The sequence below is a fragment of the Leptosomus discolor genome, chromosome 17, assembly GCF_034619465.1.
Source record: "Leptosomus discolor isolate bLepDis1 chromosome 17, bLepDis1.hap2, whole genome shotgun sequence".
Lineage (NCBI taxonomy): Eukaryota > Metazoa > Chordata > Aves > Leptosomiformes > Leptosomidae > Leptosomus > Leptosomus discolor.
Window position 1 is genome coordinate 2903702 of NC_141407.1, and position 26367 is coordinate 2930068.

Sequence of the window (26367 nt, forward strand, 5' to 3'; positions counted from 1 at the left end):
GGACCAAGGAATGGGATGCAGAGGGGCCCTGGCTTAGACTTGTTCTTACAGCGACCAAGGTCACTGCTGAGTCTTGTACCCCGTGTTGGGGTGGGGGAGTGAAAAGGGTCACAAGCACGAAAAAGGCCGCCCCTGCAGGGAGGAGCGAACCGGACAGGTGACCCAAACCTGACCCACAGAGTGTTCCATCCCATAGACGTCATGGTCAGTGTCAAGCTGAGGGATCACGAGGGTCAATCTCTCTTCTGTGATGGCGACATCTGAAGAGGACTCTGTCCGTCGATCCCGACCCATGTGTCCCTGAATCCAGGGCCTGAGTCCAGCTCCTGCAGCCCGTCCCTGTCTGCTGCCCAGTCCAGCCTGGGACTGCCCCAGTGCCAGCCCTGCAGCCCCAGCGGTGACGTATCGTCATCAGGGTGGGGGGAGCTGGGGTCGGTATTGCTGTTGTATCTATTTGTATCTATTTGTACATATTGTACATATTTCATTATTTCCTTATTCTTATCTGTTCTTTTATGGACACTGTTTCATTAAAGCTGTTGGAGTTTTCTTTTCCAAACTGTAAAGTCTCTCTCCCTTGTTCTCTTTCCTTTTCCCTTCTGGGAGGGGAGAGGGGTTAATAGAGAGCGTCTGTCATTCATCAGCGGCCGGCCCAGCCTCAACCCATGACAGAGGGGGCAGCCACAGCTGCTCTCAGCAGCCTATGCCAGTGCCTCACCACCCTCAGAGTGCACAATTTCTTCCTTGTATCTAATCTAAATCTATCCTTTTTCAGCTTAAAACCATTACCCTGGTGGGGAGAGAGGAACAGCAAGGTTTCAACGTCACGACCAAATACTGGCATGCTCCAGGTGGATGTTCAAATAAGCGCAGCTTCAGCCTGGGGAGCACAACCTGTTATTCACTATCGTGAAAAAGGAGCAGGAACACAAGCTGCATACAAGTACACAGGGATCTGACAGTCAATATATTCATATATAGCTACTATCTGTCATCCTTTCTAAGGATTATTTCTGGGACACGTTCAATTTAAATTATTAATTGCGCAATTTTAAGAAGCTGGGCCGCTCCCAGTGTACTTGGAGTGCTCTGAGCAAGCCTGCTCGGTACGACCCTTCAGTAACTCCAAAAGAGACAACAAGCGTACGGGGCTCATGAGGCCGTGAGCACGAGACAGCTGCCGAGCTACCCGGGTCTGCCAGGACAGCAGCGCTCTGGACACGCACAGCAGCGACATTCCAGAGGTCCTGAGAGCTTTTAGTGCTACTGAGAGAGGCTGTGACAGGACACTCAAACGCTGGCGTAACTCAAACATTTCTCAGCCTTTGCAACTAATTTTAATTCACTTCCTAAAACAATAAAGTGAGCTTGCAGAAAAGCAGACATGGGGATCCAGCTTCCTCCTGTAGCCTAACTACTGTCTGTCTGCCTGGGCTACAGGAGAACCTTGGCTACAGGCAGACCGTAACCGCGAGCAGTACAGTCAGCGGCCGTGAAAGCGCGTGTTCGGACCGAGTTTTACCTCGGAAAACCGAGACAGACACAGTACCTTCAGGATTAAGAACAATCATTCCTTGCACTCCTTTTTGGCTCTGAATTCGCTTCAGTGTTTCTTCCACCTCAGCCTGCAGAGAAAGCACAAGGCAACAGGAGTCTGCAGCTGCTCCTCGCCCGCCGCCCGGCTTTGTAACGGCGTGTCTGAGAATGAAGCGGCCCAAAGGGGACTCAGACAGACACCGCCCACACCGCTCTGCACAGCGAGGGCTGTGCGCTTCCGTGCTGCCTTTTCCCCGTGACCTTTTCAGTTGTTTTCCGCCTGTCTTCGCTCTGCACTCACTCGTGATGACACCCTCGTGGAAACACGGACCTCCCCTCTGATCTTTCCCTCTCTTCTCCTCCCAACCCTCCCGCAACCTCCCGCACCAGATCCTCACTGTAGGCTTGAACTGGAAGGCTGCTCAGTCAGACTGCGACAGTTCAGGCGTCAAGCAACAATCGTGTATGAAAATACACATCGAATTTATCAAAAAAGCAGAAAAAGACACATTCGGGGTGCAAGGCCACCTTCCCTCTTAGCAAATGAACGCTAAGAGCAATTACAAATAAGAAAAGTGAGGGGGAAAATCATAAATAAACGCTATTTATTTATAATTATCATTTGTGCTGGGAAAGCTACAAGATTATAACCACTAACAATAATTTACAACTTGGCAAAGTCAACCTAAAAAAAAAAAAAAAAAGAAGGAAAGCAGAAACAAAAGGCTGAGGCAGCAGTGCCTTTGCCTTCTCTGGAAACACCCCCACCGGCTTCAGAAGAGCTTTCAAGCCCTCCTGCACGACCGCCACTGCCACAAGGCACCCATCGATGCTCAACCACGGGTGCTCTACCAGGGTGACAGCACCCCAGCACCTGAGCTGGCCTCCGCACGGGGACTGTCTGGCGCTGTCTATCCCTGCTCAAGGACCCGCGGCAGCTTTCAGATCCCGCAAGCCCGAGCTCTGCAGAAACGGTCCGGGAGGGCAGACGGGACTCCCCTGAGCTCGGGAAGGGCAGACCGGCAGGGGGAGTCCGGCCAAGCCGGCTGTGCTCCCCAGGCACCGTGGGCGACCCCTCCGCTCCCACCCCGCAGCAGACGGGCACAGCCACGTTCTGAGCCCGGGTCCCCGGGGAGAGCACTTGTCCTACAAACCACCGTGGCCTCAGCCTCAGGACTGCAAACTTTGTGCAGAGAGCTGTCAGCAGCGCCCCAAGCAGCTTGGAGCGACACCGACTGCTGCTGCTAGGAGATGGTTTTCCCGCCTTACCCAGCACAGAAGAATTCAGTCTTTCCAACAGCGCTCTTGATTATTTCTGAATGCTGGAATATTTTCAAATGGAAGACGAGGCAAGTGAAATAAAGGACAAACTACAGCGTGTACAAATGCTGAGACAAGTCTGGCGGCAAACTGTTAAGTCTGAAATAACCTCCCGACTTGTTACCGGCAGCATTGAAGTCCTGACTCGGTAAATACTCTCCTTCGTTGGCCCTTAACAAACCTATTTGGATGCAAAGCAGCGTCCACGCAGAACAACACCAATTTCTAATTTCTTCTAACAACGAACCGATAACCGGACTCCCAAGGTGGGGTGATCCGCTCTGACGGTCACTGCTGTGGGCAGGGGAAGGTCCTGCTCCTCCCGTCCTTACTCCCCGACACACACACCCCCCCCACACACTTCCCACACACCAGCTCCGGGGCTTGTCTCACACCTCCACAAGCCAGTTTGTTGACAAAAGGTCGCCATCACGACAAACTTATCTACACAGCTGCAGAGACGCCGGCACTTCTTTATGGGAAGCACAGGGGATAGCTCCACCTGACGTGCTTCAAAGTTACACAAAAAATTCAGCGTTTTATATCCTTTTTCTGCAAAGTCATGGTCTTCAACATATTTTAACATAAGCATGCGTGTTATGCCCGCTATTAATTTTGACATTTACAATGACTGGTCCACCCTATTAACTAACTTCATTAGTATGCCTATACTAATATCATTATTGGTTATCTTACTGATCAAGATCTCTGATATACAAATTAGGATGGGGATCACGTGAGGGTCTTCACCTTAATATTCCTTAGTTTCTCTGGTTCCATCCCATAAGATAAGAAGACACGCCAAGAATGTGCACTTTCTTGTACCTGCCTCCCGCCTCCCTGTTCTGTTCTGGACAATTTCACAATTAGCTGCAGCTTTAGCTTTGACCTTCTTTGGAAGGCAGCAGTTGTTGTTTCTTAGCATAAGTGAGGTTTTGTATATTTCTTACTACAATGTAAACTAGTATCATTAATACATAGCGTTATTCTTTAAAGCAATTAAGTCATTCATTAAAACCAATTAAGTTATCAATCAAAAGTGATTATCTATTCAAAATCCAAACTTGATTATTACAAGTTCAACTCACCGCACCAGCACAAACACTAGTGAAAAAAAGGATTGATACGTTTAACTCATGAAACAAACAGAAACTCTCTCAATACAGAGCCGACTAACTACAAGAGACGGAGGAGGAGAGATGCAGTCTGCAAAAGGAGAGTAAATGCTCCCCCATCACCAATCTGCTCTTACATAACCTTTGCTGCGTATACAACAGCTGCCTTTACCTTCCTGTTTTCACCTAGAAAGCTCTAACTCCTAGGTTTGCCTAAAGTATGTCTTATTAGGCCGCTTCAATTTGCCACCTAGAACTTAGGTCAGTATTTACTTCTTTAGAAGTTTTCCCACACATTTTGATCCCCAATTTCACCAACAAGCGCTTACCAACACCCCATCTGCACGGGAAGCAGCCTCCAACACAACTACGATAAAGCAAACACGTGCCAGGCGCCACCGAACATTAAACAGGCAGTTGTCTTAAAACAGTCTTTTTCCCGATCGCTTTCGGCTCTGGGAATCGTCCCCCGGCAGCCACGAGAAAGGCAAAGGTTTTCCCCCGCCACACGGCGCTTGTCAGAACTAACGGAAGGTCTGCGGGAGCGACGCCCTTCCCACCGCAGGGACCCCGGCACGAAAGCCCACGGCCAGGCAGGCGGGGCTCGGCTGCCGCGGGGCAACCCCTCCGCGACAAAGCGGGGCCTCCGGAGCGGCCTGACCCGCCCGCTCCCGTGAAGCGCCGGCAAGGCCGCGGGACGCCACGAAGCTCCCGGCCTAGCCCAAACCAGGGGCCGCGCCCGCGCGTGCCCAGCGCGGAACCCGAACCCGAACCCAAACCCAAACCGGGGGCGCGGAGAGAAACCGGAGAGGGATCAACCAGCCGCCCGCAGCCCGGTCGCGCTTTCACTCGGTGCAGGGCGCCGGCAGGCGCGGGCAGCGGCCCGGGCGGGGGCAGCCGCTGGCCGAGGAGGCCCCGGGACCGGCCCTCTCCGCCTCGCTCCTGCTGCCGAGCGGCCGCCCGCCGTACCGCGAACGCGGCCGAGCGGCCGCCCGAGAGCCGGGGGAACCCCGCGGCGGCGACAAAGCCCCGCTCCCGCCGGCCCGGGCAGCCCCGGCGCCCGCCGCTGCCTCACCCACCATCTCGAACCGCCGCCTCTCCGCTCACTCACGGCTCCGCTCTGCAACGGCACCCGCGCGCGCACCGCACGCTCCGCCAATCATCGCGGAGCAGCGGCGATCGCGGAGCAGCGGCGGGCCGGGCGCCGTAGCGCGCGCCGTGCTCCGGCAGCACTTGTGCCCCGGCGGGGGCGGAGCCGAGAACCGGCGCTGTGGCCGGACGCCCCCTCCCCGCTGCCCCAGGGCCCGGCGGGGGGCGAGGCCCGGCCGCTCGTTGCCCTCGTGTGTGAGGGCCTTGACTTGAGGGATACAGGGGGGGGGAAAGAGTTGCCCCCCCAGCCGCCGGTGCGGCCCCCGGGAGAAGGGGAGGCGCTGCGCAGGGCTGGGCCGCTCACCTCCCGGCAGGCGCGCTGCAGCCCCAGGGACGGGGCTGCTGACCCCCTCGGAACCCCCTGCCTGCTGCGAGCCCCCGAATTCACGTCCCCCGGGGCACGGTGGCGGCTGCCCCCGCGGGTGAGACCCGCCTTCGGGAAGGGCCGGGGAGGCCCCGTGCTCTGGGGGCGGAATCAGTAACGTGCTCAAGAGCGGGGCCAAACGCCCCCCCAGCGGGTGCCGCACGGGCCCAAGAGCAGCACTGGGGTCTCTGCCCCTTCCCCCCGGACCCGCTCTCTGCTCGGACCGGACGGCGCTTCCCTCAGCACTGCGGCCCTGCCCGCAGAGAACCGACACCGGTTACAGAGAGCAGGTGGCTGCTGGGTAAACAGTAGAAAGATGACCTCATCAAGGGGTTTTCTTGGGGGTGTCCCCCCCCCCCCCCCGATACTCTGAAAACCGGGATTTGACAGACAGCAGCTAAACTCCCTGGCCTTTCCCATCTGGCAGGACTACTTTATGCCCAGAGAAAACAGCACATTTCTCCCACAAACCCCGTCATTTGTGCTCCAAAGCACGGAGGGAGCGACTCCAACCTGCCCCGCTGCGGGAAGAAAAGGCCGTTGTTACTGCGGGTGTTTCCTTGGCAGAGAAAAGCCTTCCTGGGGGCGGCGGCTGCTGCTGCCGCCGAAACTGCGTTACGGAGCCTCTGTGAAGGTCTGGCAAAGCGAGCGGAGCGACCCCCCTGCGCAGCCCTGCGGCCAGGGATGACCCTGGGCGGGGGAGGGGCAGCTGAGGGAACACTTGAACAAACTGGCCGCAAGGACGTCCCTGAGACCTGACGGGACGCACCCGTCAGCTGGGCGGTGCCCCTGTAAAGCTGATGTCCGTCACCTCGGACAGGTCATGGCAGGCGGGAGAGGTTCCTGCCGGCAGGAAGGAGTAACCCCCGCTTCTCCCTTCGTGCGGAGGATGAGGGGAGCTACGAGGCGGGTCAGTCTCGGCTGAGCTTTTGTTCCCTCCTTCCTGTCAGGCCTGGACAGAAGACACAAACTGTGCTCCCTGACCTTGCCTCTGTCTGTAACAACAGCTGTCGTCTGTCCTTACAGTGAGGCCCCTCGGTCTGGATCGCTCATAACATGTCCATTTTCTTTCAGCCACTGCACAATACCCCTCTTGCCTGTTCCTACTGATGTCCTTGGCAAAACTCCTTATTTAAGGAGGTGCACTTCAGATCCAAAAAACCCCGGGTCAGTCAAAGGTTTAAAGGAGATGGGAGGAGCCAGCTGCACCAACCCAGCACCAGCACGCTGTCCTAACCTCACCCAGGATCGCCAACGAGCTCTAGGCATGCCAGCACTCCCACAGGGCAAACACCACTGACAAAGGGGACCCCTGGGTGCTTGTGAAACCCTGCTCGTGGAGCGAAATCTCCCCGGAGGAATCCTGTTGTGCTGGTAAAGGAAGTGGATTTTGTCAACAGAAACAGTGCTGACACTCAGGCCTCTGCTGCCATGGCTGTGCTTGTCGGAGCTCTCCGACCCCGCACACCCCAGCTGCCCCAGCTTTTACTGCAGATTACACTGGTTCAAGGAGCTGCTCGAGCCCTGCTGACAGAATGGCAGCCTACACTGGTGTAACTACCTGTGCCAGACGTTCGTCCCCTACAGACGTAGCTACGCACGACAAGTGTTAAGATCAAAGACAGACGCCCCGTTCGTGAAGAGGAGCGCTGCCCAGCGAGAGCTCAGCCATCTCGGGCAGACGGAGCTGCTTGGGAGGGCGCTGGGGCGAACACAAGCTGGAGCAGCTTAAAAGAGCTGCTCTAAGATCCACAGAAGATGAGTTTCTACAAGCCCAGTTTTTGCAGCATTAATGCGTTATCACCCCCGCTCCTCTGCCAGAGCCTTATCTCGGAGCAGAGGCAGCACAAGAGAACACGGCCTCAGGCCTCAAGTGTCAACACCAACATTTTTCCTAGAGACTCCAAAACTGCCCTGGAGCCTGGAACAGCCCCGTACCTGCTGAGATCGCCCACAAATTCTTAGTCTGTCCCTCGGTGCAGAACTGGACAGTATCCCCTGTTCCTACTGCTGCTTGTAGTGTCGAAAGAGCAGGGCTGAACACGGGTTAATCACTTCTGCTGACAGATACACGAGCCGGGAGCGATCCCTCACCGGCACAAGGAGCCCTGACCAAAGCCCCAGTGACAAAACCACCGCTACCCGATCGAGGCTCCTTGACCGTCCAGCAGTTTCGCAGCTGGGGGCCGGGCCTCTTCGCTCCGGTGCGCTTGGGGAGAAATTCCTCCTCAGGCTGGTGAAACCCTTCCAGCACGAGCAGCCTGAGGCCAGAGCGTGAGAGGCTGAAGCACGAGCAGGCAGCCACGCTGCCCATCTCCGAGGGACACACGGGGCTGGGAAGGGAGCGGGCTGGCTGGGCCCCGCTCCCGGCTGGAGCCCTCAGCGGTGCTGAGCTCCCCCAGCGTGTGAAGGAAACGCAGCACAAGCCAACAGGCTCCGTTGTCAGCCTGGGCGATGACGCTCTGCACTCCGCGAAGGCTCTTCCGTACGAGCCAGAGCTGGGTCTGTCACACACGTGACAAACCCTCAGTGCAGACGTGTTGCACAGAGCGCTCTGCGGGCCCTTACGAGGCTCTTCCGAGGCTACAAAAATAACCCTTTATTGTTTTGGAGGAACCAGGTGACCTTTTTTTTGTCCTTAATGGCCATTAATAAAAAAATCACTAAAAGGAAGATACCAGATCAAATCGGCTACTGAATTGTGACCGTATGAGAGCTCCCACGGGCAGTCTCGAGGGCCTTACGGAGCCACAACACTTCTCTGTCCGAAACACGGAGGGGCAGGAAAACGCTCCAACACACGAGGCAATTATGAGGATATTGTGCACACACTTAGACTAAATCCTTGGTTAGAGAAAGCAACAGATGAGTAAAAATAGTCCTATTCTTTTGAAGAAAAACTCAATCAATTGTGAGAATAATTTAAATCTTCAGAAGGAACATACGAGAAAAACAGTCACTGATGGAACTGTTTAATTCGATATGGTCAGACTTTTTCAAAGTAACACAGAGTAAGACACAACTAGAGGGCAGGCAAGTTTCATATTTACAGTCATTCAGAAGTATTCAGCAGAGTTAACACTAATGCTCTATTATTTACCATTAAACATAACAAAACAAAAAAACAGTTGGGCAAAGAGAAAAAAAACAGACCAATTCAGTGTAATCACTCAGCTGGATTCTGCATGACAATCAGGAGGTAGTCGTTCTCTGGGGAAAAAAAAAAAACAACACAAAAAACTAACCATCGTTAGACTCTCATTGCTGGTATTTGTTCGCAGCAACAGTAAATGTCGCCGGTTTTCGTCTCTCACTGGCACACTGTGGGAACTGCAGAGCCCTGACATTCACCCTCGATAAGCAAAGCAGGCTTGGCCCGGCGGATCACCCGTCTGTGAGCCAGCCTCAGCACCGCGCGCTCCCCAGCTCCGCCTGTGCCTCGGAAATGGCTGGCACACGCGGGGACGGCACCCAAGCGGCTGGTGCGAGGCCGAGGCTTCCCAGAGAGAGTGCAGAGCCGGGTGCGGTGCCTGCAGCCGCGCCTGTGCCGGGGCAACGCTTCCTCCTCTCTTCCTCCTCCGCACGGGAACCAGGGGCTGCCTCCGCACAGACCCCAGGGCCTGTCTACGGCCTGCGGGGAGCAGCCTGCTGCCCGTGCAGCGCCCGCCTTGCCTCCCCGTCAGCACCACCTCACCGCGGGGCCGGCGCGGTCGGAGGGAGCAAAGCCGAGCTCCTGCACACGAGCGAGCTGCGCTCATCCCACCGCTTCCCGTCTCACAACTGGATGAAACGCCGAGGGCGCTTCCTTAAAGAAGGTTGTTGCTGCCGCTGCTGCATTCTACGACTCGCGACTACAGCTGCAACACGCTCTGGGAATCCCTCTGAACCGGAAAATCCATTAAGACTGTTTGGCTTGATCACTTAGTCTACCGCACTGAACTAAAACTGCTCTCAAAACATATTCCTTCCCAGCTCCTGCGGTCTTACACTGAAAACCACAAAGCAGGAGAGGCTGCAACACGCTCTCAAACACGATTTAACAGTTTCTACTCTGATCAACACAAAACGAGGGAAGTGATTTCCCCCAGTCACACATCACAACGCAAACTCAGGTCAAAGCTTCCAACTCTGAAGGAAGCACAACAGCTCCTGGAACAGAAGAGATTACACAGCGCACATGAAAGCAGCAGGCGGAACTCTTCTCTCAGGCTGACAGCGTCAGCCTCCCAAGAACAAACCCTGCTGGATTCCCCGCCGCCCGCGTTCACCCCGCGCGCTTTTACCCGGTGCCACCATGATTTCGTTTTTCTTGGAGCGGATCCGCAGGAACGTGAGGTCATTCTGGGGATCGATTTCTCGCACAGCGCTCCTGGCCATCATGCTGAGGCTGCGAACGATCTCCCCGTAATGACAGGCTGTGGCGTTGTCCATAGTACTTCTGATAGGAATACCTGTGAGGAACAGGGGACAGCACGGGTCAGCGACAACACCCCACAACTAACCCCGCCTCGGGCATCATCCGGTCCAACCGGGGTGGCTACTTCACCAGAGGAGATGTTGGCCCTGCACCAGGGATCAGCAGTGCTCTTCTTGAAGGCTTAAAAGAAGAACGTGAACACAAGTCAGATGTGGAGGGGCTAAGGTCTGGAACCACAGGGGTAGGTGAGAACTGCTCACCTCTAGTAGCATCAGTGCTTTACTTTTGCTTTTTCATTTATTTGTTTATTTATGAGATTTATAAATAGAAATAAATAATAACAAAAATAGAACCATAGAGTGGTTTGGGTTGGAAGGGACCTTAAAGATCATCTAGTTCCCACCCCCCTGCCCTGGGCAGGGACACCTCCCACCAGACCAGGTTCCTCCAAGCCCCATCCAGCCTGGCCTTGAGCACTGCCAGGGAGGGGTGACGCCGAGAAACATTCTTTATTACAGGGGTGTCCTGGTTTGGGCTGAACCAGAACTAATTCTGGTTTAGTGCTTTCACTTTTCAGTCAAGCCTCCTCTAACTAACGGCACTTTCTGAAGCAGCAGCATGTTTTTCCAGACAGTGACTGCTCCCAGCAGTGACAGCCCCGATGGTCACAGTCCGGACCAAGGAATGGGATGCAGAGGGGCCCTGGCTTAGACTTGTTCTTACAGCGACCAAGGTCACTGCTGAGTCTTGTACCCCGTGTTGGGGTGGGGGAGTGAAAAGGGTCACAAGCACGAAAAAGGCCGCCCCTGCAGGGAGGAGCGAACCGGACAGGTGACCCAAACCTGACCCACAGAGTGTTCCATCCCATAGACGTCATGGTCAGTGTCAAGCTGAGGGATCACGAGGGTCAATCTCTCTTCTGTGATGGCGACATCTGAAGAGGACTCTGTCCGTCGATCCCGACCCATGTGTCCCTGAATCCAGGGCCTGAGTCCAGCTCCTGCAGCCCGTCCCTGTCTGCTGCCCAGTCCAGCCTGGGACTGCCCCAGTGCCAGCCCTGCAGCCCCAGCGGTGACGTATCGTCATCAGGGTGGGGGGAGCTGGGGTCGGTATTGCTGTTGTATCTATTTGTATCTATTTGTACATATTGTACATATTTCATTATTTCCTTATTCTTATCTGTTCTTTTATGGACACTGTTTCATTAAAGCTGTTGGAGTTTTCTTTTCCAAACTGTAAAGTCTCTCTCCCTTGTTCTCTTTCCTTTTCCCTTCTGGGAGGGGAGAGGGGTTAATAGAGAGCGTCTGTCATTCATCAGCGGCCGGCCCAGCCTCAACCCATGACAGAGGGGGCAGCCACAGCTGCTCTCAGCAGCCTATGCCAGTGCCTCACCACCCTCAGAGTGCACAATTTCTTCCTTGTATCTAATCTAAATCTATCCTTTTTCAGCTTAAAACCATTACCCTGGTGGGGAGAGAGGAACAGCAAGGTTTCAACGTCACGACCAAATACTGGCATGCTCCAGGTGGATGTTCAAATAAGCGCAGCTTCAGCCTGGGGAGCACAACCTGTTATTCACTATCGTGAAAAAGGAGCAGGAACACAAGCTGCATACAAGTACACAGGGATCTGACAGTCAATATATTCATATATAGCTACTATCTGTCATCCTTTCTAAGGATTATTTCTGGGACACGTTCAATTTAAATTATTAATTGCGCAATTTTAAGAAGCTGGGCCGCTCCCAGTGTACTTGGAGTGCTCTGAGCAAGCCTGCTCGGTACGACCCTTCAGTAACTCCAAAAGAGACAACAAGCGTACGGGGCTCATGAGGCCGTGAGCACGAGACAGCTGCCGAGCTACCCGGGTCTGCCAGGACAGCAGCGCTCTGGACACGCACAGCAGCGACATTCCAGAGGTCCTGAGAGCTTTTAGTGCTACTGAGAGAGGCTGTGACAGGACACTCAAACGCTGGCGTAACTCAAACATTTCTCAGCCTTTGCAACTAATTTTAATTCACTTCCTAAAACAATAAAGTGAGCTTGCAGAAAAGCAGACATGGGGATCCAGCTTCCTCCTGTAGCCTAACTACTGTCTGTCTGCCTGGGCTACAGGAGAACCTTGGCTACAGGCAGACCGTAACCGCGAGCAGTACAGTCAGCGGCCGTGAAAGCGCGTGTTCGGACCGAGTTTTACCTCGGAAAACCGAGACAGACACAGTACCTTCAGGATTAAGAACAATCATTCCTTGCACTCCTTTTTGGCTCTGAATTCGCTTCAGTGTTTCTTCCACCTCAGCCTGCAGAGAAAGCACAAGGCAACAGGAGTCTGCAGCTGCTCCTCGCCCGCCGCCCGGCTTTGTAACGGCGTGTCTGAGAATGAAGCGGCCCAAAGGGGACTCAGACAGACACCGCCCACACCGCTCTGCACAGCGAGGGCTGTGCGCTTCCGTGCTGCCTTTTCCCCGTGACCTTTTCAGTTGTTTTCCGCCTGTCTTCGCTCTGCACTCACTCGTGATGACACCCTCGTGGAAACACGGACCTCCCCTCTGATCTTTCCCTCTCTTCTCCTCCCAACCCTCCCGCAACCTCCCGCACCAGATCCTCACTGTAGGCTTGAACTGGAAGGCTGCTCAGTCAGACTGCGACAGTTCAGGCGTCAAGCAACAATCGTGTATGAAAATACACATCGAATTTATCAAAAAAGCAGAAAAAGACACATTCGGGGTGCAAGGCCACCTTCCCTCTTAGCAAATGAACGCTAAGAGCAATTACAAATAAGAAAAGTGAGGGGGAAAATCATAAATAAACGCTATTTATTTATAATTATCATTTGTGCTGGGAAAGCTACAAGATTATAACCACTAACAATAATTTACAACTTGGCAAAGTCAACCTAAAAAAAAAAAAAAAAAGAAGGAAAGCAGAAACAAAAGGCTGAGGCAGCAGTGCCTTTGCCTTCTCTGGAAACACCCCCACCGGCTTCAGAAGAGCTTTCAAGCCCTCCTGCACGACCGCCACTGCCACAAGGCACCCATCGATGCTCAACCACGGGTGCTCTACCAGGGTGACAGCACCCCAGCACCTGAGCTGGCCTCCGCACGGGGACTGTCTGGCGCTGTCTATCCCTGCTCAAGGACCCGCGGCAGCTTTCAGATCCCGCAAGCCCGAGCTCTGCAGAAACGGTCCGGGAGGGCAGACGGGACTCCCCTGAGCTCGGGAAGGGCAGACCGGCAGGGGGAGTCCGGCCAAGCCGGCTGTGCTCCCCAGGCACCGTGGGCGACCCCTCCGCTCCCACCCCGCAGCAGACGGGCACAGCCACGTTCTGAGCCCGGGTCCCCGGGGAGAGCACTTGTCCTACAAACCACCGTGGCCTCAGCCTCAGGACTGCAAACTTTGTGCAGAGAGCTGTCAGCAGCGCCCCAAGCAGCTTGGAGCGACACCGACTGCTGCTGCTAGGAGATGGTTTTCCCGCCTTACCCAGCACAGAAGAATTCAGTCTTTCCAACAGCGCTCTTGATTATTTCTGAATGCTGGAATATTTTCAAATGGAAGACGAGGCAAGTGAAATAAAGGACAAACTACAGCGTGTACAAATGCTGAGACAAGTCTGGCGGCAAACTGTTAAGTCTGAAATAACCTCCCGACTTGTTACCGGCAGCATTGAAGTCCTGACTCGGTAAATACTCTCCTTCGTTGGCCCTTAACAAACCTATTTGGATGCAAAGCAGCGTCCACGCAGAACAACACCAATTTCTAATTTCTTCTAACAACGAACCGATAACCGGACTCCCAAGGTGGGGTGATCCGCTCTGACGGTCACTGCTGTGGGCAGGGGAAGGTCCTGCTCCTCCCGTCCTTACTCCCCGACACACACACCCCCCCCACACACTTCCCACACACCAGCTCCGGGGCTTGTCTCACACCTCCACAAGCCAGTTTGTTGACAAAAGGTCGCCATCACGACAAACTTATCTACACAGCTGCAGAGACGCCGGCACTTCTTTATGGGAAGCACAGGGGATAGCTCCACCTGACGTGCTTCAAAGTTACACAAAAAATTCAGCGTTTTATATCCTTTTTCTGCAAAGTCATGGTCTTCAACATATTTTAACATAAGCATGCGTGTTATGCCCGCTATTAATTTTGACATTTACAATGACTGGTCCACCCTATTAACTAACTTCATTAGTATGCCTATACTAATATCATTATTGGTTATCTTACTGATCAAGATCTCTGATATACAAATTAGGATGGGGATCACGTGAGGGTCTTCACCTTAATATTCCTTAGTTTCTCTGGTTCCATCCCATAAGATAAGAAGACACGCCAAGAATGTGCACTTTCTTGTACCTGCCTCCCGCCTCCCTGTTCTGTTCTGGACAATTTCACAATTAGCTGCAGCTTTAGCTTTGACCTTCTTTGGAAGGCAGCAGTTGTTGTTTCTTAGCATAAGTGAGGTTTTGTATATTTCTTACTACAATGTAAACTAGTATCATTAATACATAGCGTTATTCTTTAAAGCAATTAAGTCATTCATTAAAACCAATTAAGTTATCAATCAAAAGTGATTATCTATTCAAAATCCAAACTTGATTATTACAAGTTCAACTCACCGCACCAGCACAAACACTAGTGAAAAAAAGGATTGATACGTTTAACTCATGAAACAAACAGAAACTCTCTCAATACAGAGCCGACTAACTACAAGAGACGGAGGAGGAGAGATGCAGTCTGCAAAAGGAGAGTAAATGCTCCCCCATCACCAATCTGCTCTTACATAACCTTTGCTGCGTATACAACAGCTGCCTTTACCTTCCTGTTTTCACCTAGAAAGCTCTAACTCCTAGGTTTGCCTAAAGTATGTCTTATTAGGCCGCTTCAATTTGCCACCTAGAACTTAGGTCAGTATTTACTTCTTTAGAAGTTTTCCCACACATTTTGATCCCCAATTTCACCAACAAGCGCTTACCAACACCCCATCTGCACGGGAAGCAGCCTCCAACACAACTACGATAAAGCAAACACGTGCCAGGCGCCACCGAACATTAAACAGGCAGTTGTCTTAAAACAGTCTTTTTCCCGATCGCTTTCGGCTCTGGGAATCGTCCCCCGGCAGCCACGAGAAAGGCAAAGGTTTTCCCCCGCCACACGGCGCTTGTCAGAACTAACGGAAGGTCTGCGGGAGCGACGCCCTTCCCACCGCAGGGACCCCGGCACGAAAGCCCACGGCCAGGCAGGCGGGGCTCGGCTGCCGCGGGGCAACCCCTCCGCGACAAAGCGGGGCCTCCGGAGCGGCCTGACCCGCCCGCTCCCGTGAAGCGCCGGCAAGGCCGCGGGACGCCACGAAGCTCCCGGCCTAGCCCAAACCAGGGGCCGCGCCCGCGCGTGCCCAGCGCGGAACCCGAACCCGAACCCAAACCCAAACCGGGGGCGCGGAGAGAAACCGGAGAGGGATCAACCAGCCGCCCGCAGCCCGGTCGCGCTTTCACTCGGTGCAGGGCGCCGGCAGGCGCGGGCAGCGGCCCGGGCGGGGGCAGCCGCTGGCCGAGGAGGCCCCGGGACCGGCCCTCTCCGCCTCGCTCCTGCTGCCGAGCGGCCGCCCGCCGTACCGCGAACGCGGCCGAGCGGCCGCCCGAGAGCCGGGGGAACCCCGCGGCGGCGACAAAGCCCCGCTCCCGCCGGCCCGGGCAGCCCCGGCGCCCGCCGCTGCCTCACCCACCATCTCGAACCGCCGCCTCTCCGCTCACTCACGGCTCCGCTCTGCAACGGCACCCGCGCGCGCACCGCACGCTCCGCCAATCATCGCGGAGCAGCGGCGATCGCGGAGCAGCGGCGGGCCGGGCGCCGTAGCGCGCGCCGTGCTCCGGCAGCACTTGTGCCCCGGCGGGGGCGGAGCCGAGAACCGGCGCTGTGGCCGGACGCCCCCTCCCCGCTGCCCCAGGGCCCGGCGGGGGGCGAGGCCCGGCCGCTCGTTGCCCTCGTGTGTGAGGGCCTTGACTTGAGGGATACAGGGGGGGGGAAAGAGTTGCCCCCCCAGCCGCCGGTGCGGCCCCCGGGAGAAGGGGAGGCGCTGCGCAGGGCTGGGCCGCTCACCTCCCGGCAGGCGCGCTGCAGCCCCAGGGACGGGGCTGCTGACCCCCTCGGAACCCCCTGCCTGCTGCGAGCCCCCGAATTCACGTCCCCCGGGGCACGGTGGCGGCTGCCCCCGCGGGTGAGACCCGCCTTCGGGAAGGGCCGGGGAGGCCCCGTGCTCTGGGGGCGGAATCAGTAACGTGCTCAAGAGCGGGGCCAAACGCCCCCCCAGCGGGTGCCGCACGGGCCCAAGAGCAGCACTGGGGTCTCTGCCCCTTCCCCCCGGACCCGCTCTCTGCTCGGACCGGACGGCGCTTCCCTCAGCACTGCGGCCCTGCCCGCAGAGAACCGACACCGGTTACAGAGAGCAGGTGGCTGCTGGGTAAACAGTAGAAAGATGACCTCATCAAGGGGTTTTCTTGGGGGTGTCCCCCCCCCCCCCCCGATACTCTGAAAACCGGGATTTGACAGACAGCAGCTAAACTCCCTGGCCTTTCCCATCTGGCAGGACTACTTTATGCCCAGAGAAAACAGCACATTTCTCCCACAAACCCCGTCATTTGTGCTCCAAAGCACGGAGGGAGCGACTCCAACCTGCCCCGCTGCGGGAAGAAAAGGCCGTTGTTACTGCGGGTGTTTCCTTGGCAGAGAAAAGCCTTCCTGGGGGCGGCGGCTGCTGCTGCCGCCGAAACTGCGTTACGGAGCCTCTGTGAAGGTCTGGCAAAGCGAGCGGAGCGACCCCCCTGCGCAGCCCTGCGGCCAGGGATGACCCTGGGCGGGGGAGGGGCAGCTGAGGGAACACTTGAACAAACTGGCCGCAAGGACGTCCCTGAGACCTGACGGGACGCACCCGTCAGCTGGGCGGTGCCCCTGTAAAGCTGATGTCCGTCACCTCGGACAGGTCATGGCAGGCGGGAGAGGTTCCTGCCGGCAGGAAGGAGTAACCCCCGCTTCTCCCTTCGTGCGGAGGATGAGGGGAGCTACGAGGCGGGTCAGTCTCGGCTGAGCTTTTGTTCCCTCCTTCCTGTCAGGCCTGGACAGAAGACACAAACTGTGCTCCCTGACCTTGCCTCTGTCTGTAACAACAGCTGTCGTCTGTCCTTACAGTGAGGCCCCTCGGTCTGGATCGCTCATAACATGTCCATTTTCTTTCAGCCACTGCACAATACCCCTCTTGCCTGTTCCTACTGATGTCCTTGGCAAAACTCCTTATTTAAGGAGGTGCACTTCAGATCCAAAAAACCCCGGGTCAGTCAAAGGTTTAAAGGAGATGGGAGGAGCCAGCTGCACCAACCCAGCACCAGCACGCTGTCCTAACCTCACCCAGGATCGCCAACGAGCTCTAGGCATGCCAGCACTCCCACAGGGCAAACACCACTGACAAAGGGGACCCCTGGGTGCTTGTGAAACCCTGCTCGTGGAGCGAAATCTCCCCGGAGGAATCCTGTTGTGCTGGTAAAGGAAGTGGATTTTGTCAACAGAAACAGTGCTGACACTCAGGCCTCTGCTGCCATGGCTGTGCTTGTCGGAGCTCTCCGACCCCGCACACCCCAGCTGCCCCAGCTTTTACTGCAGATTACACTGGTTCAAGGAGCTGCTCGAGCCCTGCTGACAGAATGGCAGCCTACACTGGTGTAACTACCTGTGCCAGACGTTCGTCCCCTACAGACGTAGCTACGCACGACAAGTGTTAAGATCAAAGACAGACGCCCCGTTCGTGAAGAGGAGCGCTGCCCAGCGAGAGCTCAGCCATCTCGGGCAGACGGAGCTGCTTGGGAGGGCGCTGGGGCGAACACAAGCTGGAGCAGCTTAAAAGAGCTGCTCTAAGATCCACAGAAGATGAGTTTCTACAAGCCCAGTTTTTGCAGCATTAATGCGTTATCACCCCCGCTCCTCTGCCAGAGCCTTATCTCGGAGCAGAGGCAGCACAAGAGAACACGGCCTCAGGCCTCAAGTGTCAACACCAACATTTTTCCTAGAGACTCCAAAACTGCCCTGGAGCCTGGAACAGCCCCGTACCTGCTGAGATCGCCCACAAATTCTTAGTCTGTCCCTCGGTGCAGAACTGGACAGTATCCCCTGTTCCTACTGCTGCTTGTAGTGTCGAAAGAGCAGGGCTGAACACGGGTTAATCACTTCTGCTGACAGATACACGAGCCGGGAGCGATCCCTCACCGGCACAAGGAGCCCTGACCAAAGCCCCAGTGACAAAACCACCGCTACCCGATCGAGGCTCCTTGACCGTCCGGCAGTTTTGCAGCTGGGGGCCGGGCCTCTTCGCTCCGGTGCGCTTGGGGAGAAATTCCTCCTCAGGCTGGTGAAACCCTTCCAGCACGAGCAGCCTGAGGCCAGAGCGTGAGAGGCTGAAGCACGAGCAGGCAGCCACGCTGCCCATCTCCGAGGGACACACGGGGCTGGGAAGGGAGCGGGCTGGCTGGGCCCCGCTCCCGGCTGGAGCCCTCAGCGGTGCTGAGCTCCCCCAGCGTGTGAAGGAAACGCAGCACAAGCCAACAGGCTCCGTTGTCAGCCTGGGCGATGACGCTCTGCACTCCGCGAAGGCTCTTCCGTACGAGCCAGAGCTGGGTCTGTCACACACGTGACAAATCCTCAGTGCAGACGTGTTGCACAGAGCGCTCTGCGGGCCCTTACGAGGCTCTTCCGAGGCTACAAAAATAACCCTTTATTGTTTTGGAGGAACCAGGTGACCTTTTTTTTGTCCTTAATGGCCATTAATAAAAAAATCACTAAAAGGAAGATACCAGATCAAATCGGCTACTGAATTGTGACCGTATGAGAGCTCCCACGGGCAGTCTCGAGGGCCTTACGGAGCCACAACACTTCTCTGTCCGAAACACGGAGGGGCAGGAAAACGCTCCAACACACGAGGCAATTATGAGGATATTGTGCACACACTTAGACTAAATCCTTGGTTAGAGAAAGCAACAGATGAGTAAAAATAGTCCTATTCTTTTGAAGAAAAACTCAATCAATTGTGAGAATAATTTAAATCTTCAGAAGGAACATACGAGAAAAACAGTCACTGATGGAACTGTTTAATTCGATATGGTCAGACTTTTTCAAAGTAACACAGAGTAAGACACAACTAGAGGGCAGGCAAGTTTCATATTTACAGTCATTCAGAAGTATTCAGCAGAGTTAACACTAATGCTCTATTATTTACCATTAAACATAACAAAACAAAAAAACAGTTGGGCAAAGAGAAAAAAAACAGACCAATTCAGTGTAATCACTCAGCTGGATTCTGCATGACAATCAGGAGGTAGTCGTTCTCTGGGGAAAAAAAAAAAACAACACAAAAAACTAACCATCGTTAGACTCTCATTGCTGGTATTTGTTCGCAGCAACAGTAAATGTCGCCGGTTTTCGTCTCTCACTGGCACACTGTGGGAACTGCAGAGCCCTGACATTCACCCTCGATAAGCAAAGCAGGCTTGGCCCGGCGGATCACCCGTCTGTGAGCCAGCCTCAGCACCGCGCGCTCCCCAGCTCCGCCTGTGCCTCGGAAATGGCTGGCACACGCGGGGACGGCACCCAAGCGGCTGGTGCGAGGCCGAGGCTTCCCAGAGAGAGTGCAGAGCCGGGTGCGGTGCCTGCAGCCGCGCCTGTGCCGGGGCAACGCTTCCTCCTCTCTTCATCCTCCGCACGGGAACCAGGGGCTGCCTCCGCACAGACCCCAGGGCCTGTCTACGGCCTGCGGGGAGCAGCCTGCTGCCCGTGCAGCGCCCGCCTTGCCTCCCCGTCAGCACCACCTCACCGCGGGGCCGGCGCGGTCGGAGGGAGCAAAGCCGAGCTCCTGCACACGAGCGAGCTGCGCTCATCCCACCGCTTCCCGTCTCACAACTGGATGAAACGCCGAGGGCGCTTCCTTAAAGAAGGTTGTTGCTGCCGCTGCTGCATTCTACGACTCGCGACTACAGCTGCAACACGCTCTGGGAATCCCTCTGAACCGGAAAATCCGTTAAGACTGTTTGGCTTGATCACTTAGTCTACCGCACTGAACTAAAACTGCTCTCAAAACATATTCCTTCCCAGCTCCTGCGGTCTTACACTGAAAACCACAAAGCAGGAGAGGCTGCAACACGCTCTCAAACACGATTTAACAGTTTCTACTCTGATCAACACAAAACGAGGGAAGTGATTTCCCCCAGTCACACATCACAACGCAAACTCAGGTCAAAGCTTCCAACTCTGAAGGAAGCACAACAGCTCCTGGAACAGAAGAGATTACACAGCGCACATGAAAGCAGCAGGCGGAACTCTTCTCTCAGGCTGACAGCGTCAGCCTCCCAAGAACAAACCCTGCTGGATTCCCCGCCGCCCGCGTTCACCCCGCGCGCTTTTACCCGGTGCCACCATGATTTCGTTTTTCTTGGAGCGGATCCGCAGGAACGTGAGGTCATTCTGGGGATCGATTTCTCGCACAGCGCTCCTGGCCATCATGCTGAGGCTGCGAACGATCTCCCCGTAATGACAGGCTGTGGCGTTGTCCATAGTACTTCTGATAGGAATACCTGTGAGGAACAGGGGACAGCACGGGTCAGCGACAACACCCCACAACTAACCCCGCCTCGGGCATCATCCGGTCCAACCGGGGTGGCTACTTCACCAGAGGAGATGTTGGCCCTGCACCAGGGATCAGCAGTGCTCTTCTTGAAGGCTTAAAAGAAGAACGTGAACACAAGTCAGATGTGGAGGGGCTAAGGTCTGGAACCACAGGGGTAGGTGAGAACTGCTCACCTCTAGTAGCATCAGTGCTTTACTTTTGCTTTTTCATTTATTTGTTTATTTATGAGATTTATAAATAGAAATAAATAATAACAAAAATAGAACCATAGAGTGGTTTGGGTTGGAAGGGACCTTAAAGATCATCTAGTTCCCACCCCCCTGCCCTGGGCAGGGACACCTCCCACCAGACCAGGTTCCTCCAAGCCCCATCCAGCCTGGCCTTGAGCACTGCCAGGGAGGGGTGACGCCGAGAAACATTCTTTATTACAGGGGTGTCCTGGTTTGGGCTGAACCAGAACTAATTCTGGTTTAGTGCTTTCACTTTTCAGTCAAGCCTCCTCTAACTAACGGCACTTTCTGAAGCAGCAGCATGTTTTTCCAGACAGTGACTGCTCCCAGCAGTGACAGCCCCGATGGTCACAGTCCGGACCAAGGAATGGGATGCAGAGGGGCCCTGGCTTAGACTTGTTCTTACAGCGACCAAGGTCACTGCTGAGTCTTGTACCCCGTGTTGGGGTGGGGGAGTGAAAAGGGTCACAAGCACGAAAAAGGCCGCCCCTGCAGGGAGGAGCGAACCGGACAGGTGACCCAAACCTGACCCACAGAGTGTTCCATCCCATAGACGTCATGGTCAGTGTCAAGCTGAGGGATCACGAGGGTCAATCTCTCTTCTGTGATGGCGACATCTGAAGAGGACTCTGTCCGTCGATCCCGACCCATGTGTCCCTGAATCCAGGGCCTGAGTCCAGCTCCTGCAGCCCGTCCCTGTCTGCTGCCCAGTCCAGCCTGGGACTGCCCCAGTGCCAGCCCTGCAGCCCCAGCGGTGACGTATCGTCATCAGGGTGGGGGGAGCTGGGGTCGGTATTGCTGTTGTATCTATTTGTATCTATTTGTACATATTGTACATATTTCATTATTTCCTTATTCTTATCTGTTCTTTTATGGACACTGTTTCATTAAAGCTGTTGGAGTTTTCTTTTCCAAACTGTAAAGTCTCTCTCCCTTGTTCTCTTTCCTTTTCCCTTCTGGGAGGGGAGAGGGGTTAATAGAGAGCGTCTGTCATTCATCAGCGGCCGGCCCAGCCTCAACCCATGACAGAGGGGGCAGCCACAGCTGCTCTCAGCAGCCTATGCCAGTGCCTCACCACCCTCAGAGTGCACAATTTCTTCCTTGTATCTAATCTAAATCTATCCTTTTTCAGCTTAAAACCATTACCCTGGTGGGGAGAGAGGAACAGCAAGGTTTCAACGTCACGACCAAATACTGGCATGCTCCAGGTGGATGTTCAAATAAGCGCAGCTTCAGCCTGGGGAGCACAACCTGTTATTCACTATCGTGAAAAAGGAGCAGGAACACAAGCTGCATACAAGTACACAGGGATCTGACAGTCAATATATTCATATATAGCTACTATCTGTCATCCTTTCTAAGGATTATTTCTGGGACACGTTCAATTTAAATTATTAATTGCGCAATTTTAAGAAGCTGGGCCGCTCCCAGTGTACTTGGAGTGCTCTGAGCAAGCCTGCTCGGTACGACCCTTCAGTAACTCCAAAAGAGACAACAAGCGTACGGGGCTCATGAGGCCGTGAGCACGAGACAGCTGCCGAGCTACCCGGGTCTGCCAGGACAGCAGCGCTCTGGACACGCACAGCAGCGACATTCCAGAGGTCCTGAGAGCTTTTAGTGCTACTGAGAGAGGCTGTGACAGGACACTCAAACGCTGGCGTAACTCAAACATTTCTCAGCCTTTGCAACTAATTTTAATTCACTTCCTAAAACAATAAAGTGAGCTTGCAGAAAAGCAGACATGGGGATCCAGCTTCCTCCTGTAGCCTAACTACTGTCTGTCTGCCTGGGCTACAGGAGAACCTTGGCTACAGGCAGACCGTAACCGCGAGCAGTACAGTCAGCGGCCGTGAAAGCGCGTGTTCGGACCGAGTTTTACCTCGGAAAACCGAGACAGACACAGTACCTTCAGGATTAAGAACAATCATTCCTTGCACTCCTTTTTGGCTCTGAATTCGCTTCAGTGTTTCTTCCACCTCAGCCTGCAGAGAAAGCACAAGGCAACAGGAGTCTGCAGCTGCTCCTCGCCCGCCGCCCGGCTTTGTAACGGCGTGTCTGAGAATGAAGCGGCCCAAAGGGGACTCAGACAGACACCGCCCACACCGCTCTGCACAGCGAGGGCTGTGCGCTTCCGTGCTGCCTTTTCCCCGTGACCTTTTCAGTTGTTTTCCGCCTGTCTTCGCTCTGCACTCACTCGTGATGACACCCTCGTGGAAACACGGACCTCCCCTCTGATCTTTCCCTCTCTTCTCCTCCCAACCCTCCCGCAACCTCCCGCACCAGATCCTCACTGTAGGCTTGAACTGGAAGGCTGCTCAGTCAGACTGCGACAGTTCAGGCGTCAAGCAACAATCGTGTATGAAAATACACATCGAATTTATCAAAAAAGCAGAAAAAGACACATTCGGGGTGCAAGGCCACCTTCCCTCTTAGCAAATGAACGCTAAGAGCAATTACAAATAAGAAAAGTGAGGGGGAAAATCATAAATAAACGCTATTTATTTATAATTATCATTTGTGCTGGGAAAGCTACAAGATTATAACCACTAACAATAATTTACAACTTGGCAAAGTCAACCTAAAAAAAAAAAAAAAAAGAAGGAAAGCAGAAACAAAAGGCTGAGGCAGCAGTGCCTTTGCCTTCTCTGGAAACACCCCCACCGGCTTCAGAAGAGCTTTCAAGCCCTCCTGCACGACCGCCACTGCCACAAGGCACCCATCGATGCTCAACCACGGGTGCTCTACCAGGGTGACAGCACCCCAGCACCTGAGCTGGCCTCCGCACGGGGACTGTCTGGCGCTGTCTATCCCTGCTCAAGGACCCGCGGCAGCTTTCAGATCCCGCAAGCCCGAGCTCTGCAGAAACGGTCCGGGAGGGCAGACGGGACTCCCCTGAGCTCGGGAAGGGCAGACCGGCAGGGGGAGTCCGGCCAAGCCGGCTGTGCTCCCCAGGCACCGTGGGCGACCCCTCCGCTCCCACCCCGCAGCAGACGGGCACAGCCACGTTCTGAGCCCGGGTCCCCGGGGAGAGCACTTGTCCTACAAACCACCGTGGCCTCAGCCTCAGGACTGCAAACTTTGTGCAGAGAGCTGTCAGCAGCGCCCCAAGCAGCTTGGAGCGACACCGACTGCTGCTGCTAGGAGATGGTTTTCCCGCCTTACCCAGCACAGAAGAATTCAGTCTTTCCAACAGCGCTCTTGATTATTTCTGAATGCTGGAATATTTTCAAATGGAAGACGAGGCAAGTGAAATAAAGGACAAACTACAGCGTGTACAAATGCTGAGACAAGTCTGGCGGCAAACTGTTAAGTCTGAAATAACCTCCCGACTTGTTACCGGCAGCATTGAAGTCCTGACTCGGTAAATACTCTCCTTCGTTGGCCCTTAACAAACCTATTTGGATGCAAAGCAGCGTCCACGCAGAACAACACCAATTTCTAATTTCTTCTAACAACGAACCGATAACCGGACTCCCAAGGTGGGGTGATCCGCTCTGACGGTCACTGCTGTGGGCAGGGGAAGGTCCTGCTCCTCCCGTCCTTACTCCCCGACACACACACCCCCCCCACACACTTCCCACACACCAGCTCCGGGGCTTGTCTCACACCTCCACAAGCCAGTTTGTTGACAAAAGGTCGCCATCACGACAAACTTATCTACACAGCTGCAGAGACGCCGGCACTTCTTTATGGGAAGCACAGGGGATAGCTCCACCTGACGTGCTTCAAAGTTACACAAAAAATTCAGCGTTTTATATCCTTTTTCTGCAAAGTCATGGTCTTCAACATATTTTAACATAAGCATGCGTGTTATGCCCGCTATTAATTTTGACATTTACAATGACTGGTCCACCCTATTAACTAACTTCATTAGTATGCCTATACTAATATCATTATTGGTTATCTTACTGATCAAGATCTCTGATATACAAATTAGGATGGGGATCACGTGAGGGTCTTCACCTTAATATTCCTTAGTTTCTCTGGTTCCATCCCATAAGATAAGAAGACACGCCAAGAATGTGCACTTTCTTGTACCTGCCTCCCGCCTCCCTGTTCTGTTCTGGACAATTTCACAATTAGCTGCAGCTTTAGCTTTGACCTTCTTTGGAAGGCAGCAGTTGTTGTTTCTTAGCATAAGTGAGGTTTTGTATATTTCTTACTACAATGTAAACTAGTATCATTAATACATAGCGTTATTCTTTAAAGCAATTAAGTCATTCATTAAAACCAATTAAGTTATCAATCAAAAGTGATTATCTATTCAAAATCCAAACTTGATTATTACAAGTTCAACTCACCGCACCAGCACAAACACTAGTGAAAAAAAGGATTGATACGTTTAACTCATGAAACAAACAGAAACTCTCTCAATACAGAGCCGACTAACTACAAGAGACGGAGGAGGAGAGATGCAGTCTGCAAAAGGAGAGTAAATGCTCCCCCATCACCAATCTGCTCTTACATAACCTTTGCTGCGTATACAACAGCTGCCTTTACCTTCCTGTTTTCACCTAGAAAGCTCTAACTCCTAGGTTTGCCTAAAGTATGTCTTATTAGGCCGCTTCAATTTGCCACCTAGAACTTAGGTCAGTATTTACTTCTTTAGAAGTTTTCCCACACATTTTGATCCCCAATTTCACCAACAAGCGCTTACCAACACCCCATCTGCACGGGAAGCAGCCTCCAACACAACTACGATAAAGCAAACACGTGCCAGGCGCCACCGAACATTAAACAGGCAGTTGTCTTAAAACAGTCTTTTTCCCGATCGCTTTCGGCTCTGGGAATCGTCCCCCGGCAGCCACGAGAAAGGCAAAGGTTTTCCCCCGCCACACGGCGCTTGTCAGAACTAACGGAAGGTCTGCGGGAGCGACGCCCTTCCCACCGCAGGGACCCCGGCACGAAAGCCCACGGCCAGGCAGGCGGGGCTCGGCTGCCGCGGGGCAACCCCTCCGCGACAAAGCGGGGCCTCCGGAGCGGCCTGACCCGCCCGCTCCCGTGAAGCGCCGGCAAGGCCGCGGGACGCCACGAAGCTCCCGGCCTAGCCCAAACCAGGGGCCGCGCCCGCGCGTGCCCAGCGCGGAACCCGAACCCGAACCCAAACCCAAACCGGGGGCGCGGAGAGAAACCGGAGAGGGATCAACCAGCCGCCCGCAGCCCGGTCGCGCTTTCACTCGGTGCAGGGCGCCGGCAGGCGCGGGCAGCGGCCCGGGCGGGGGCAGCCGCTGGCCGAGGAGGCCCCGGGACCGGCCCTCTCCGCCTCGCTCCTGCTGCCGAGCGGCCGCCCGCCGTACCGCGAACGCGGCCGAGCGGCCGCCCGAGAGCCGGGGGAACCCCGCGGCGGCGACAAAGCCCCGCTCCCGCCGGCCCGGGCAGCCCCGGCGCCCGCCGCTGCCTCACCCACCATCTCGAACCGCCGCCTCTCCGCTCACTCACGGCTCCGCTCTGCAACGGCACCCGCGCGCGCACCGCACGCTCCGCCAATCATCGCGGAGCAGCGGCGATCGCGGAGCAGCGGCGGGCCGGGCGCCGTAGCGCGCGCCGTGCTCCGGCAGCACTTGTGCCCCGGCG

At 54.9% G+C, this 26367-nt stretch overlaps 1 protein-coding gene across 6 annotated transcripts; it reads right to left on the minus strand.

Annotated features, from left to right (window-relative positions):
- Nucleotides 1-34: 34 nt before the first annotated feature.
- On the minus strand, nt 35-26264 carry LOC147414208 (dynein light chain roadblock-type 1-like). Of its 6 annotated transcripts, none has more exons than XM_086474558.1 (4): nt 15626-15689; nt 12125-12200; nt 9768-9935; nt 35-1625 (listed from the first exon to the last, which is right to left on the minus strand). In XM_086474558.1, the coding sequence occupies exons 1-4, from the start codon at nt 15626-15628 to the stop codon at nt 1621-1623; spliced, it is 252 nt and encodes an 83-aa protein (XP_086330684.1). In that variant the 5' UTR covers nt 15629-15689; the 3' UTR covers nt 35-1620. The 6 variants fall into 6 exon arrangements, with proteins under 6 accessions (XP_086330684.1, XP_086330682.1, XP_086330680.1 ...); XM_086474556.1 differs by lacking the exon at nt 35-1625 and adding an exon at nt 8441-8694; XM_086474557.1 differs by lacking the exons at nt 35-1625; nt 9768-9935; nt 15626-15689 and adding exons at nt 20343-20510; nt 22700-22775; nt 26201-26264 and having other exon boundaries at nt 12161-12200.
- Between the last annotated feature and the right edge of the window lie 103 nt (nt 26265-26367).